Here is a 15,077-nt window from a genome sequence, read left to right on the forward strand (position 1 = left end):
ACTTGCCACCCACTCTGGGCCCTCTTCCTGCTCCTTCCTGTGAGGAACCTTGGTGTCATCTTCGACTCCACCCTCTCCTTCTCTCCTCACATCTCTGATGTCTAAGAAATCAAACTATCAGCTGCACCTGAGAGGTATTCTTCCTTTTCTAACTTTCCCCCTGAAGCTCACTGTCTCCAGAGCCCTGGTCCTCTCTAGGCTGGACTATTGCAACAGCCTTGTTTTTAAATCTGCCTGCCTCTACTCTTCAACCTTTACAACATATCCAGAACGGGACTGCAACACTTGTCATTGGCCTCAAACCCAAGGATAGTGGCCCTCATTACGACCCTGGCGGAAATCAACCGACCGGACCGCCATAGCGTAAATAGCGTTTCCGCCATTGCACGACGGAGCAAAGTGCGGCTCATTCCGACCCATCGGGCACGAGCACCACGCCATGGCGGAAGTGCAAAGTCCGCGATGGCGGAAATGACCCCAAAACGGCCCACACCGCCGCCGTACGGCGCCCTAGGTGCAATACCGCCACCCATCTTAGCGGACACCGCAGTGAGCGCCAACCGGAAAGTACGGTGACCGGAAATATACGGAAACGGAAGTAAAAGCATGGTCCCGGAACGGGAAACATCACGCCGTACACCTATAAAACCACAAATTCCACACAACCATTAAAAATACTACCCTGAGACACATCCCAACCCGTCATCCACCCTAGTGAAACCAAGAAAAATGGGAAAAGTAGCGAAGAAAGCGTGCGACCGCAAGCGGCAGGTCCACTTCTCCCATGAGGAACTCACCGTGCTCACAGAGACCCTCCAGGAGAATGCTGCCGCCGTCTTCTCCACGCAAATGACCAGGACGGCACTTGCGAACAAGAAGGCCATATGGGCCCTGGTGGCACAGCGGGTAAGTGCGGTGGGGACCGCACCCCGCAACCCACAGCAATGCAGAAAGCGATGGGACGACCTGCGGATACGTGTCCGTAGCATACTTTCTGCCAACCGCAGCATTGCCACAGCTACCGGGGGAGGATCGGAATCACCCATCAAGTTGACCCCCTGGGAAGAAATCTGTGCCTCCACCATTGGAATGGAGAGCATAGAGGGAGTCGGAGGGATGGAGAAAGGAGTGCAGACATCCGAAGAATCAGGTAGGTGTCCCAAATAAAACAATGCCAAAACCACAATGTCCAATCATGTGAAGTACCACGTGTCCACATAGTGCAACAGTAACACATGTCCAGGAGAACGTCCACATACATAGGCCTGATAGCACACTTTAAAACTCACATCAAATACATAAATAATTAAAAATCCTAAAAACACCCTCTACACGTGCAGCAGGCACACCCTAACTGCAGGCTGCAAAACAACTGCACCCTCACTCCACACACAAATGAAACCACCTCCAAGGCCCCGACCCAAATCACCCTCAGGTACCACCCCAATGCATGTGATACATTGCCATTCCAATTCCCACAGACCCATTAATAACGCTCGCCCTCCTTTACTCCACCACAGGGTCCGATCCAAACGACGAGCTCCAGGACACCCCTACCAGCACACCTGCAAAGAGGGCCAAGACCAACGGCCAAAGACCCTCCACCTCAGCTGCACGCATCAAGACACGGAAGCAGCACAAATCAAGTGGCAGCACAGAGGAGGGAACTCCAACAGGCACCCCAGCAGCCAGCATGCCCACAACAGCAGCACCACAGGTCCCCCCAATGGATGCCACAGTAGGCACTGCTTCTGGTGGCAGCAGCACCATAGGTGACACTGCATTAATGGCAGCATGCTCCGACACAGAAAACGGGGATGTCGAAGTTAGATCCATCCATGACCTGTCTCAATCCCCCTGTCTGTTCCATCCCGTACACCATGAGGATACCACGCAGGGGCACCCACAAGACGACGACTGGCCATCCCCCACAAGCCCTGTGGCAAGGCAACATGAGGTGATCAGCCACTCTGTGACACCACCGCAAATGGCCATGGCCCAGCAGAGGCAACAGTCCCTCGACCAGGTAATCGTGCAACAGCAGCAACTGGCCACGCTCCTCAAGGACCATGCCGATGAATGTGGGGGCACTAAGGCAGACATAGAAACATCAACTGAGACACTTAGGGCAGAAATGGAGAGAAGTACAGAGACACTAAGGGCACAAATGGAGAGTAGCACCGAGAGCCTGAGAGTACAAATGGAGAGTAGCACCGAGAGCCTGAGAGTACAAATGGAGAGAAGCACCGAGAGCCTGAGGGGGGAACTGCATGCGACGTCCAAAGACGTATGTGCCGAACTTGCCGCAGTGCGCCGTGTGCTCACTGAGCTCTCACAAACCCTTAGGGACATGCATGGACGTGAGCAGGCAGAGACATCATCCGTTGCAAGTTCCGTCCAGGGCAGCCCCCAGCGTAGATCTGGGAGGAACCTGCGCTCCACAGGCAGGGGTGCCCCTGATACCCAGAGAGGGGGCTTGCAATAGCGACTGCCCACTGACAATGAGCATCTTTGGACACTGGTGTTCGGGGGGGAGGTAGGAGGGTGGAGGGGGTGTGTTGGGCTCACTTGGGTGGCGGGTCGATAGGGTGTTTAACATGATATCACATATGCCATAAACAATGCACGATCATCCAATGAGATGTGTGGACATTGATCTTTGTGTACGAGGCCATTATAGGCGTACAGTCCATATTGTGCATGTTCCAGACACACACAGTGCCACGAGTCCCGTGTCCATGTATCAGCCACCAGGCGTGAGTGCTAGAAGCATGCATCTATGAGATGCTGACGAATGTCACGGCCCTCCTGTGCCTCGCGGACTCCTTGAGGTGCTGCCACATCCCCACCCTCATCATGACCATCTTCAGGTGCTTGCAGTTCTGCGTCAGGGGGCATGGGCACATTTCTACGTACGCACATGTTGTGGAGCATGACACATGCCATGACCATCTTTGCAACCTTCACATGGCGGTACAGGAGTGCCCCGCCAGACCTGCTGAGGCAGCGGAAACGAGTCTTCAGTAGGCCGAATGCCTGTTCTATGACTACACGGGTACGTGAGTGGGCATGGTTGTAGTCCTCCTCATGCTGGTCCCGTGGGTTCCGGACTGGTGTGAGGAGCCATCTCTTCAGTGGATACCCGGCATCACCTGTATGTGGACAATAAAGGTATTTTGAGGAATGCCATTGCTACGTACGCACCCCCCCCCTTCCTGCCAGGTCATTGCCGCATCACATACCCCACATCATCATGCATGAAATGAGACTCACCGAGTAGCCAGGATCTGTTCCCTGCGTGTCGCTCCATGTAGCGTGGTATTGTAGAGTTCCTCAAGATCATAGAATCATGGGTTGATCCAGGGAATCGGGCACAACAATGTGTAATGATCCTGTTGGAGTCACACACCATTTGTACATTCAGAGAATGAAATTGTTTTCGGTTGCGGTACTGGGCCTCCATGGCATGTGGGACGACCAATTCCACATGGGTGCAGTCGATGGCACCAATGCAACCCGGTATGCCGGCAAGTGCATGGAATCCCACTTTTGTGTTGGTAATTTCCTGCTCCGAGCGTGGTAGAGAGATGTAGTCGTCTGCGTGCTGCAGGAGGGCATCAAGCACTTGCAATAGTGTCCGTGAAAACAGTGGCTGTGAAATGCCATGCAACTGTCCGACTGTGTGCTGGTAGGTGCCTGTGGCCAGGAAGTGGAGTACAGACACCACCTTCAGTAGGGGTGGGATGGCGGTTGGGCTATCTATCATGCTGACAAGGTCAGCCTGTGTCATGTCCACAATGGCGGTTATGGTGTCCCGGTCCAAACGGTAGAGGGTGTGGATCTGCTCATCAGTGAGGTTGAACGGATGTGCTCGGAGGCGTGGGATTGCGGGCTGCCTGCGTGGTGGTAGTGGCTGTGCTGGCGGCCCTTGCTGGCCCTACCTTCCCCTCCTCCTCCTCCTGCGTCTCCTCCGTGCGGCCGGTTGTAGTTGGTGTTCGTCTTCTTCTTGAAGTTGGAGTACTTGCAGTGCTATCAGGTCCCCCAGGGCCAACATAGCTAGTCCTGCCGGTAGCATTTCGGAGTGGGTGTGGTTGTGGGAGGAGACTGGGTGTGCAATTTATGTGTTTTCTGGCTGTATGGCCTCCACCTGTGGTGATTCATTCCACCTGTGCAAGCTGCTCTCCCCTTTGGGCGAGCACGTCCCGCACACAACGCTGCAATTCGACGAATGGCATCTTGCTATTACAATCATGTATTTGTACCCGATGGCAGTGTAACATTGGTTGATATGTTCATTCGGCTATGGTCCCATTGTTTCACATACTATCTTTGCAGTCGCGAACAGACTTGTGAAGGGTCAGTGGAACGTAGTACTCGAGTAACGGTGGACCCTCATGCAACACTGTACCGAGGTTCACCGACGGGCGGGGCGTCCCATTTGTGAGTGAAGGCAGTTGCCATTTTCACACACAGCCGCACTAGATGGATTAATTTGTGATTTCAAGCAGCCACAGATGCCTTTTCGACGTGATGTTGCAAATGAGGAATTCGAAGGGCGGCGCTTTCGGTTTTCAGCTAGCGGCGAGGAGATGCCCACAGGTCTGACTGCAAATATAACGTTCTATTGTTCAATGTCCTTGGGACAGGGACCATGGCGAGGATGCAATGATTGATATGAATAGTTTGGGATGCGCAATAGCGAAGTGGGCGATAAGGACGGACGTTCCCAAATACATGTTACTTCACAACACTGGAATTACGGGCTGGGGCACAGTGGATTTTGCAGGCTGCATAACGCACAGACTCAATGGAAATTTCACATGTTATGTGAGTATGGAAACAGGCGTTTTCATTACGGGATGAGGGAATGATGTATGGATGCATGGACAGATGATTTGATACAGAGTTTGCCATGTACAGGGCTTCTTGGAATCTATCCGCCTCCCCTGCGCTATGTGGTGCAGGGCTGCCATAGTGGGACCATCGTCTATCTGGCCTTGTTGAGCCCTCCCTGTCTCGACGCGCCTTCAGACACTTGTGTCTATGCACGTTACCAATCCCATCTGATGGATTCTGTTTTAACAGACGCATGCACAGGTACACTCGTTTGTGATAGTGTTTTCACCTCGATGTAGATAGTTATGATTCGCAAGTGGTTTTTGGGTGGTGATGATCCTTTGGAGTGGGCTAGCATGCATATGGCTGTGGATTTGGTGTGATCATTGAAGTGAGTAATTCAAATGTAGTTCTGATGGCCATACTATTCTTTTTCATTTCATTTGGGTGACAGGTATCTCCTCCCCTTTTGCCACTGCCATCTGTATGCCACTCCTGCAGATGGATTTTACTCCCGACACCTGCTGCTTCGTGTTAATCAGTGGAGCAGCATTACGATCTTATGGGACGATCGCCAATGGGCCACATGCCCTTACGCAGTACTAGTGGCTAGGAGCAACATTTCGGCCTTTCAGCTGGACTAGTGCCTCCCTATTGGGACGGCCCTGCGGTTCTAGGCGCTTCCATGTTGCCTTTTCGTACGAGAATGTAGCCCCTGTGTACCAAGAAGGAACAGGGCGTCACACAAGAAGTAGCTGGTCATTTATTGCGGATGCAGCCCACAATGGTGAAATGTATTTTGGAGTTCATGGCCTAATGGCTGTATGGGCTTGGTGAATTTGTTGTGCATTAAATTTCTATTCTGATATGAACCGTGTAGCGTTCTTCTTTGCAAGTGATGTGGCATATTCCTATTTGGGGAGCGATGTATTGTGAGGAGATCTGCATTGGGTTCCAGCTTCGGAGTATAGTTGCGTGGTACTGTGCTGGGCGCGTTTGCCTACGAAGCCCAGTGAGGTCAGGGATAAGGGCTGCCAATATGACTGTTTTGATGATGTCATGCTCAGGGGCGGGGGATTAGCTTTTGTGTGACAGATGCCGGTCAGCCAGTTGGATTGGTGGAATGATGTGATTATCGGAATATGGCTGGTCACAGGTGCCTGTGTTTGCGTGCGTTTCTTGGTGGGAGACTGAGGTCATGTCCATTTGTATAGCTTCTGTATTCGTGCCATCTGTGCCCTGCAGCTCCCATTGGCCCCTCTTGAGATTCATTTGTTCGTTGGCAGGCATGGATGACTAGTACATTTCACTGGTTGCATTGTGTGACTTCATTGCACCTACGAGGAGTTGTACAATGTGGCCAGGGAGCGGTGTACAGGCACTCAGTAGGGCCGTTTACGGTTGGTTCGCGATGCCGTACTTCTCACCATGGCGGAATGGTACTTTCCGCCGTGCTTGATGGCGTTAGGTGCATGTCCGCTAGGGTCAGAATTCGCGTACCGTTGCGCCATGGTGGTAATTACGGTTTGGCATGGCGCGCGCGCGCGTACTTGGTGCAGTTAGCGTTGGCGTTCACTACGGTGTCGCTAATGGCATCGTACTTTGCGGTGACGGGTCATGATCGCACCGAGCGCTATTCGATGGCGGTATTGCATTTCCGCCATCGTTTTTCGATTTCCGCCAGGGTCGTAATGAGGCCCAGTATCTCTCCAGCTCTGAAATCTCTTCACTGGCTCCTTGTGGTTGCAAGTATCAACTTCGAGACCCTTTGCATTGTCCACAAGGCTTTCTGGGGCCTGTGACCACATTACCTCCAACTTTCTCTTCCTAAACATCTTCCTTCGCGAGCTCTACGCTCATCCACCTCCAACTCTCTGAGGGTCAGATGCTTCTCCAAGCAGAGAGTGGGTGGCAGATCTCTCTCCTCAGCTTTGGCCTCCCTCTGGAACAGCTTCCCTGCCTCTCTCAAACTTGAGCAGAACCACCTCTGGTTCCATAAGCAACTCAAGACCTTCCTTTTCGCGTCTTCTTTCTCTGTTACTCTTCCCTACTGATGTCCATGACTGCTCCACAGACTCGTTACCTGCTACCCTCGGGCTCCTGCATGTCCAGTTGGCCTCACACTGCCTCTGGGCTCCCCCAACACTTAAGGGTCTGTTCCTGCAACCCTACAGTCCCCTCGCTCTGCACTTATGAAACACCCGCAGGCTGCACTTATTGAGTTATTGCCACTTTGCCCTTCCCTTCCCCTCCCCCACTGGCACTTCCCCTCTTCCCCGTACTTGCATGATCTGAATGACACAAGACCTAGTAAGATCATTGTTTTGTCCGCCCCTTGTTTCCCACTCCTTGTCTTGTCATGCCTAGAAACACTTGTGTACAGGCGCATTATAAATATCATATATCATATCATAATAACACAAATTGCCTCCTGAGGTTTTCCAAGCTATCCCTGAGTAATGGCGTAAAGACTGCATAGTGCCAGGCTGAATAGCTTGATCCAGAATGTGGCGGAAAACAGGTATTCCTAGGCTAGGCAGCAGGGGTTAATTGTCTCCACCCTACACAGCTTTTATGACACCACACACCAGCTGCCATAACAGCCTTCGTCTACAGGTGACAGTGCACAGGGCTCCTTACCAAAATCTTATCATTAGAATACAGTTGGCATACACCCCAAACCACATACAAGTACATTAACGGGGAACGGGGTTTGGTCCTTTTAAATGGGGATCCATGTGCCAAATGCTGGAAAGTGCCACATGTAAACTCATCCAAGACACTAGACCAGACTGTCATGAAGTCGAGAAACGTGCACTTACCCCTGAGGGACGGAATTACAATAACGAACCTCAAAGCTGATTTCAGTAACACATATGTAAACATGGCCTAGTGCAACCAAATTGGTGTATGTACCTTTCACAGTCCTTTGAAACTATTTCCCTGAAGTGCCTATTCCTTATTTAAAGTTGATAGCCCTACCACATTGGACGCAAACCACAGTTGCTGGGTTCGGAACCCACCCAAATCAGTCACTCATCCGGATAAGCAGTCATTTACATTGGAGTGCCTTCTCTGGGGATCAGCAGTCATTTACATAGGAGTGCCTTCTCTGGGGCTCAGCAGTCATTTACATTTGAGTGCCTTCTCTGGGGCTCAGCAGTCATTTACATTGGAGTGCTTTCTCTGGGGCTCAGCAGTCATTTACATTGGAGTGCTTCCTCTTTCTCTAGGGCTCAGCAGTCATTTACATTTACATTGGAGAGTCTTCTCTGGGGCTCAGCAGTCATTTACATAGGAGTGCCTTCTCTGGGGCTCAGCAGTCATTTACATTTGAGTGCCTTCTCTGGGGCTCAGCAGTCATTTACATTGGAGTGCTTTCTCTGGGGCTCAGCAGTCATTTACATTGGAGTGCTTCCTCTTTCTCTAGGGCTCAGCAGTCATTTACATTTACATTGGAGAGTCTTCTCTGGGGCTCAGCAGTCATTTTCATTGGAGTGCCTTCTCTGGGACTTAGCAGTCATTTAAATTGGGGTGCCTTCTCTTTGTCTAGGGCTTGGCAGTCATTTACATTGGAGAGCCTTCTCTGGGGCTCAGCAGTCATTTACATTGGAGGACCGTTTCTGGGGCTCAGCGGTCATTTACATTGGAGGGCATTTCCTGGGGCTCAGCAGTCATTTACATTTGAGAGACTTTCTAAGGGGCTCAGCACTCATTTACATTGGAGAGCCTTCTCTGGGACTCAGCAGTCTTTTTAATTTGAGTGCCTTCTCTGGAGCTCAGCAGTCAATTAAATTGGAGAGCCTTCTCTGGGGCTCAGCAGTCTTTTTCATTTGAGCGCCTTCTCTGGAGCTCAGCAGTCATTTACAAAGAAGGGCCTTATCTGGGGCTCAACAGTCATTTACTTGAGAGTAGAGGATGCCAAAAAGATTTAGAACAAAAGCCAACAAATGCAGTGTCATAGGGTGAGAGACAGAGTGTGCCAACCTTAAGGGGGCAAGAAGCCACAGTGCCATAAGGCAGATGGGCCAATGGAGGAGGAATAAGAAAGGAGAGGAAATAAAGACCAGAGAAGTCAAAAGAGAAACGGGAAACGCAGGACATAGACGTCAAAGCTCTTGTGAGAATATACCAGACTTTTCTAAAAGATCTGAGTAGCCCAACTATGCCAGAAGTGGAGACAGGGCTTCCTACTGATCAGAGATGAATGAGTACAGAGCTAAATCATAGAAAGAGATCAAGAAGACCATGGATGATGTGCAGTTGATCCAAATTACACACAGGGGTAATTACTCACCTGTTGCAAGGTGCCCAAAGGAAGCCATGTCATGACAGGCAGGCATTAGCAACTGGGCACATGCAGAAGCTAGCAGCAAAGAATTCAACAATGGCAAAAAATAAAATAATCCAAAGGCCAGATAGAAGTTACTTGCCAGAAGAGCAGCCAGAAGTGAAACTGAAGGTAAAGCCCTGAGATGGGAAATCAGAGGAGAAGCCTGAGATGGAGGACCTGGTTGAGAATGAAAGCCAAAAATGTAGATTGCGAGAAACCAGAGGCACAGTTGCTGATGAAGAACCCATAGTTTTGGCATAAGGAAATAACTCTGGGTGCAACCTAGTATTGTGGGCCTTTGACATTGATTTATGATCCTCAGGAATAAAGACCAGAAGGAGAAGAGAGGCAAACTGTGGCAGACACGAGGGCGGGTTACTCATCATCAGTCCATTGAATTCCAGAAGAGCATTGTGGATACCCAAATATAAAGAAACAAATCAAGAAAGGTAACCTTGAACACGTTCAACAGAAAAACAGGAAAGAATCACACAAAGCCTATTGAATGGCTCCAAGGACAGAAAATAAAGAAATCCATATTCTGCTCAAGAGTAAGACTGGAACAGGAGACCTCTCTGAGTGGGAGACCTTGCGGATAGACCTGAAATCCTCATGAATTGACAATAGAGTTGCAACATGACGCCATGTTGTATTATGCAATGGTGTTATATGGCGTTATGAAGAATTCTAGCTGGGTAGAAATCATTTTAATGCTTGTTGACAAAAATCATTAGAATGATCAGACACTTGTAAAGTAAAGGGGTACAAAAGGACTTTACATTTACTAAATGAACATGTGCCATGTAAAGTCCCTTTCAGGCATCACACATACATTCCAACACGTCAGCACACTGGTAGTGGCCTATTGTGAGCTATTGCACGAACCAAAATTCCAAACCCAGAGCCATGCCGTCTATCTTCTCGATCTTGGATCTGGAGCTCTATCCCTCCTGATATTAGACTTGCACCCGCCCTCTGATCACTTGCAATACCTGCCATACACATTCCCATTGAAACAGCATGTGATTCCACTCCAGGTCTCTCAAGAATCTCTCCCTGCACTCTGTGAATCTCTCTCCATCTATACGTCCTATCACTTACTGATATAGAAAGGCTTGTAATGTGCTATTCTTCTCTCTGTGGCAAAGTAGCACAATTGTATTCCTTGTATAACATAATAAGTGGAGTAATAAGTACCCTTTGCGTTAATACTTATCACTCAAATTGTTTGAGGTCTCAATGTGACAATTCCGTGATGGTTGGATCTTGTGAGCCCGATCGTAACTCCCTGCATAAGGACATATGCATATCAGGTAGAAAGCATAGCTCAGGGGCAACGTGTTTGTCTTGGAAGGAAGACAACGTAGCGCAGCGCAACACAGGTTAGAATCCCGATCCCATTCTTAGAAACCACTCTGTATTAATAGTCTTATAAAAGAACAATTATAACTATATTCAAGGGTTCGTCTTATTCCAGGCTGTGGCTCTAAACATACACTATGTTGCTATCGCAACAAGAGCCAATAAGCTTAGTAATTTATGAGATACACACAGAAGTGTGAGACGACTTCCCTGTGAGGGTTAAGTGTTTGAAGCTGTGGACTCAAGACAGTGTTAACAAAACTATTGAATATTTGATGAGCGCCACCGCACATAATAATATTCTTTCAGGGTTGAACAAGGAACCAGTCCGGGTAGTATTAAATGAAGTGTTTCTTTATGAGCCCTGAGAAAGCCCCTGGAGGTGTGAAATACGCATTGGATATTATGAACATGGCCGATGTTATACATAGATATGGATGTGATTTTCTGATGGTTACAGATTGGAAAAAACGTGCACATCCAGGTGCACTTGGGATTATATATAAGCACATGGTTTTAACACTATTGGAATTCCAGATTAACAAATACATGAATTGTGAATATGGACATGAGATATCTGAGTGAATAAGCACAGTGTGACTGTCCAATAGATTTCATAACTTGCACCCTTGACGGCCAATTTTGCGCTCGTCCTGGGCAGTTCTTGCTCCAGCATTTGCACTGGTGGGTTCTTGCATATGTTGGTGCAAAGTTGATGGCCACACTTGAAAAATCACACAGCACCAGAGCTAAATTCTCAAAGTGAGTGCAACACTTGTGATCGGGTCGTGTATGCTTCAGACTTCCTTCATGAAGGAAGAAAAACACAGGTAGTGGACTACAGAATCTCCTGCCTTACTCTTTATTTAGCCAATGGCAAAGTTAGACAAACATGGATTGGATCATTGTGAGGCCCAGTGAAACCTTCTCAGTAGGGTTTAGCTTCAAACCTCTACTCTGTGGTTGTACATAACAATGTTTTAATATGTTTGTGTTTTAGTTTCCTCTTTAACTCTGTGTTACTCTATAACATTTAATTATATTAGCAGGACTAACACAGTGTACATTTGCACGGCTTTGCCATCAGATATGTACTAATGTGTGTACCATACCATACCATACCACATGTATTCATGTCAAACCTACATACTGCTTACACATTTGTAATTCTGGTACTGAAGATCAGGCTGTACTGCCTACCTGCACTTAAACATGTCCAATGTTCATTGTCCTTAACCCATGTATTGTCCTCAGTGACTGCTCAATTTACTCCCCACCACAACCTGGCCAGAATGTCACTCAGATTCACCCCCCTTGTAAGAAGCTCACCGCTTCCCGTCAAATCTGATATCTCATCTATTGCACGTTCGTTTGCGATCAAAAGGGCATTGTTCTTCCCTGTATGAATAAATAAATACATAAACTCACTGGCACCCCGTGATAAAGAAGCGCAGCTAGCAATCCAGCATCTGCATCCCAAGAAGCAATGCTGCTTGTTTCATTGAAGCTGTCTGCGTTGGGATGTCCTTATTAATGAATGTTCGCTGGTTCCTTTCTTAGGTCGCCTTGCTAAGAGCGCACGCTGGGGAACACCTGCTGTTAGGAGCTGCCAAGCGATCGATGGTTTACAAAGATATGTTACTGTTAGGTAAGTATTTTACATTTTGTTGCAAATGCAATGAAATGCTGTTTTATTTCATGGTGCTTTCTTCCTCACTAGTCCTCGAGTAGTTTCTGAAAGCCAATCTTCTGTAGGCACTGAATGCATGGCGCAGTAATGCTTCTGCAGGGTTTAATTCTAAAAGAGCTTTTTCATTTTGAGTATCCCCATAACACCAGTCTTCATCCCTCACTATTCAGCGCTCATTTCAAACTCCACAAGTCCGCCTTTCTACCTTTCATTACAGAGGGCCTCATTATAGGTTTGCCTGCTGGAGCCACTGTGCCCGACAGGTCTGACCCTGCTGGGCACAGAAGCAACGGTAGGCAGACTTTTCAAAGGAGCACTGGCACCATTGTCAGTGTTGCCAGTGCTCCCGTGTCCCCATTCCCATAGAGTTTCATAGGACTCTATGGGAATGGGGATTAACGAAATTGCCGGCGCCTGACTTCCCAGCCGTCGGACTTGGAATAGCCTGGTGGCACCGGGAAGTCAGGTGGCGGTCATTTTTGGCGGGTCAGCGGCAACCCACCGGTATCACCAGCAGGGTTACCGCCGGACCCGTAATGAGGCCCAGTGTGTTTGGTCTGTCGGAAGGAGCGACATGCTTATGACAATTTGGTGGTTGGAACTCGTACCCAGCCGATCTAGCTCTCTCTATCGCTGTCTCTCTCTCTCTCGCTCTCTCCCGCTTTCTCTTGGTGACATTCACGCTATCAGGTGTGCATTTGCTAGAGCCACCCCAGTCGTTGCTGACAGCAATGCAACTAGAGAAAATGACAGCTTTCTTTAAGGCAAAGTGCTGTTTTTTTTGTCCCTGGAAAGTTACACCAACATTGGGAACTGCTGCACCACATTTACAGCGTCCTCGGTGTAACAGACTCCAACTGATGCAGCATAAATCTCTGCACCAGCCCGACTATAATTGTTGGGTGCTAATGTCATGCAGTCCTTTTCATCTGTCCCTGCTGAACCATGTATGGAAATAATGAGGGAATGTACACATGAACATGGGTATGAAGGGAAATTGATATACACTGCTTTTACTCTTTGTATTTTTGAAGGTTATGATATGCTGGGCTCTATCAGAAGTTGGGCGGTATCCCAGTGGTAAATCTGCCAGAATTCCTCCCAACACAATTACCATCACTTGGTCTGGCGGTATTATCACCGGATCACAAGTGGCGGTGGCAGTGTAAGTCCCCTTTTTAGTCCATAGGGGCATTTTCAGCGCAATTACTCTGCCAGTTATTGTGCCGCGATAATTGCGCCAAAAATGGGTGGAAACTTGGCGCATTCACCTCCAGCTCAGAGCTGGAGGTGTCTGCGCTGACTTTCCCCAAAACTCGGGATTGGGCAGTGCGGTAATGCACCGTAACGCTGTTACTGTCGCATTTTTACCACACCACCCAACTCCTGATGAGGCCCACTGTCTTTTTCACAAATAAAGTAGAGCAACAATGGATTAATTGGTGACAGCAGCAGCCATTAACAACTTTCCAATTCTTGCTCAGGAAATGACCACATCATTCCACGAAATTGTCCAGAACTTGAAGTGGGCCGAGTAGCCATCAGAATTTTGGATGAACTAGTTCTACCATTCCAAGACCTTCAAATCGATGACAACGAATATTCCTGTCTCAAGGCAATCATATTTTTTGACCCAGGTATGTATTTACGTTAGAATATGATTCCATTCGAAAGGTTAAACACTGTCCAAGTCCACATTGGAAAGTAAGGGCTCCCTGCCTTGGTACCACATCATGGCTGTTGAGATTTATGTTCTTTATGAAGGGGTGGTCATTTATGCTGGGGGTGAGAGGCTCTGAGCCCAGAAAAGGGACCCACAAATATGTGTGAGTCCCTGATTCAAAGGTTTGGTGACCTGCCAATATTCAAGGCCACTTTCTAAGATATTTTCAGCCATTGCCACCCCTCCCCCAGCTCCCCGCGGGGTCCTGCAAGAGCAGTTTAGGGATGTGGGGCCTGTAACGGGGCGAGTTGGAGATGCCAGCAGCTTAGTCCCAATCTCAGTGCTTGTTGTTCCTGGGTGAACCTCAAACCTTTCCCGATGGATTTTTAGAAACGTTTGGGAATACTGTGGAACCTCAAAACTCCTGAAATTCATGCGGGTCACGGTATCCCCAACCTAGCCCGCCCAGGCCTAAATATCCCTTTAGCTTCAATGGGGACGGATTCGAGAATCATTCCACGGCTGATGAGGGTCATATTGTTAAAGCTTAATGTCAGAGCCTACAAAGCATAAATAAGCATGCATATATTTAGTTATTTAACTTTTTTTGTAAAACACTTGTGTGCACTGTTGTGGGAACAAGGTACATGCATTGTAGTCTGCAGCATCTAAGGCCATGGGCAGATCCTGGGAAGGCATTCGGCTTATCCTGGAGTCTGTGCCTGCCAGTGTATGAAATTGAACAAAGGGAGAATGAAAATAATAAAATAGAAATGACATGTATTGCATGTGATCTATTTTTTCATCCTAGATGCATTTGTGTTATTTAAAGTGTGTTTGACTGTGCGTGCATGAATGGGGCAGTTTTCCAGTGGGGTGGCAGGGTTCTGGAACTAGGGCTCTCTTCGATCAACCAGTGAATGAGTTCACTTTGCATCACCTGAAGGAGCCTTGATGCAGCAGGACATGCCAAGCACTTCACTGAGTACCATTGTGTTTTTATTTGCTGTCCGATTTGCGTTGTTAGCGTAAGCTTGTGGCAATGAACAACCATACGAGAACATTAATGTCTAATTCTTGAATTGCAACGTTCTTGGGCCAGTGAGCACTTCAGCCTTGCATCTGCATGGCGAATGTATAAAGCCTCTCTCTCTATCTCCGTTTCCCAGTGTCCTTAGTGTTGCTGCCTTGCT

At 48.4% G+C, this 15,077-nt stretch overlaps 1 protein-coding gene across 3 annotated transcripts in view; it reads left to right on the plus strand.

Moving 5' to 3' along the window:
* HNF4A (hepatocyte nuclear factor 4 alpha) overlaps positions 1-15,077 on the plus strand; it is an 801,419-nt gene that overhangs the window by 758,437 nt on the left and 27,905 nt on the right. For all 3 annotated transcript variants that reach the window (XM_069651329.1, XM_069651330.1, XM_069651328.1), the window contains 2 exons: positions 12,092-12,179; positions 13,706-13,858. In XM_069651329.1, the coding sequence (XP_069507430.1) occupies positions 12,092-12,179; positions 13,706-13,858 (241 nt within the window). The remainder of the gene's footprint in view (positions 1-12,091; positions 12,180-13,705; positions 13,859-15,077) is intronic.

This window comes from Ambystoma mexicanum, chromosome 3p (genome assembly GCF_040938575.1).
Source record: "Ambystoma mexicanum isolate Mex_15411 chromosome 3p, UKY_AmexF1_1, whole genome shotgun sequence".
NCBI lineage: Eukaryota > Metazoa > Chordata > Amphibia > Caudata > Ambystomatidae > Ambystoma > Ambystoma mexicanum.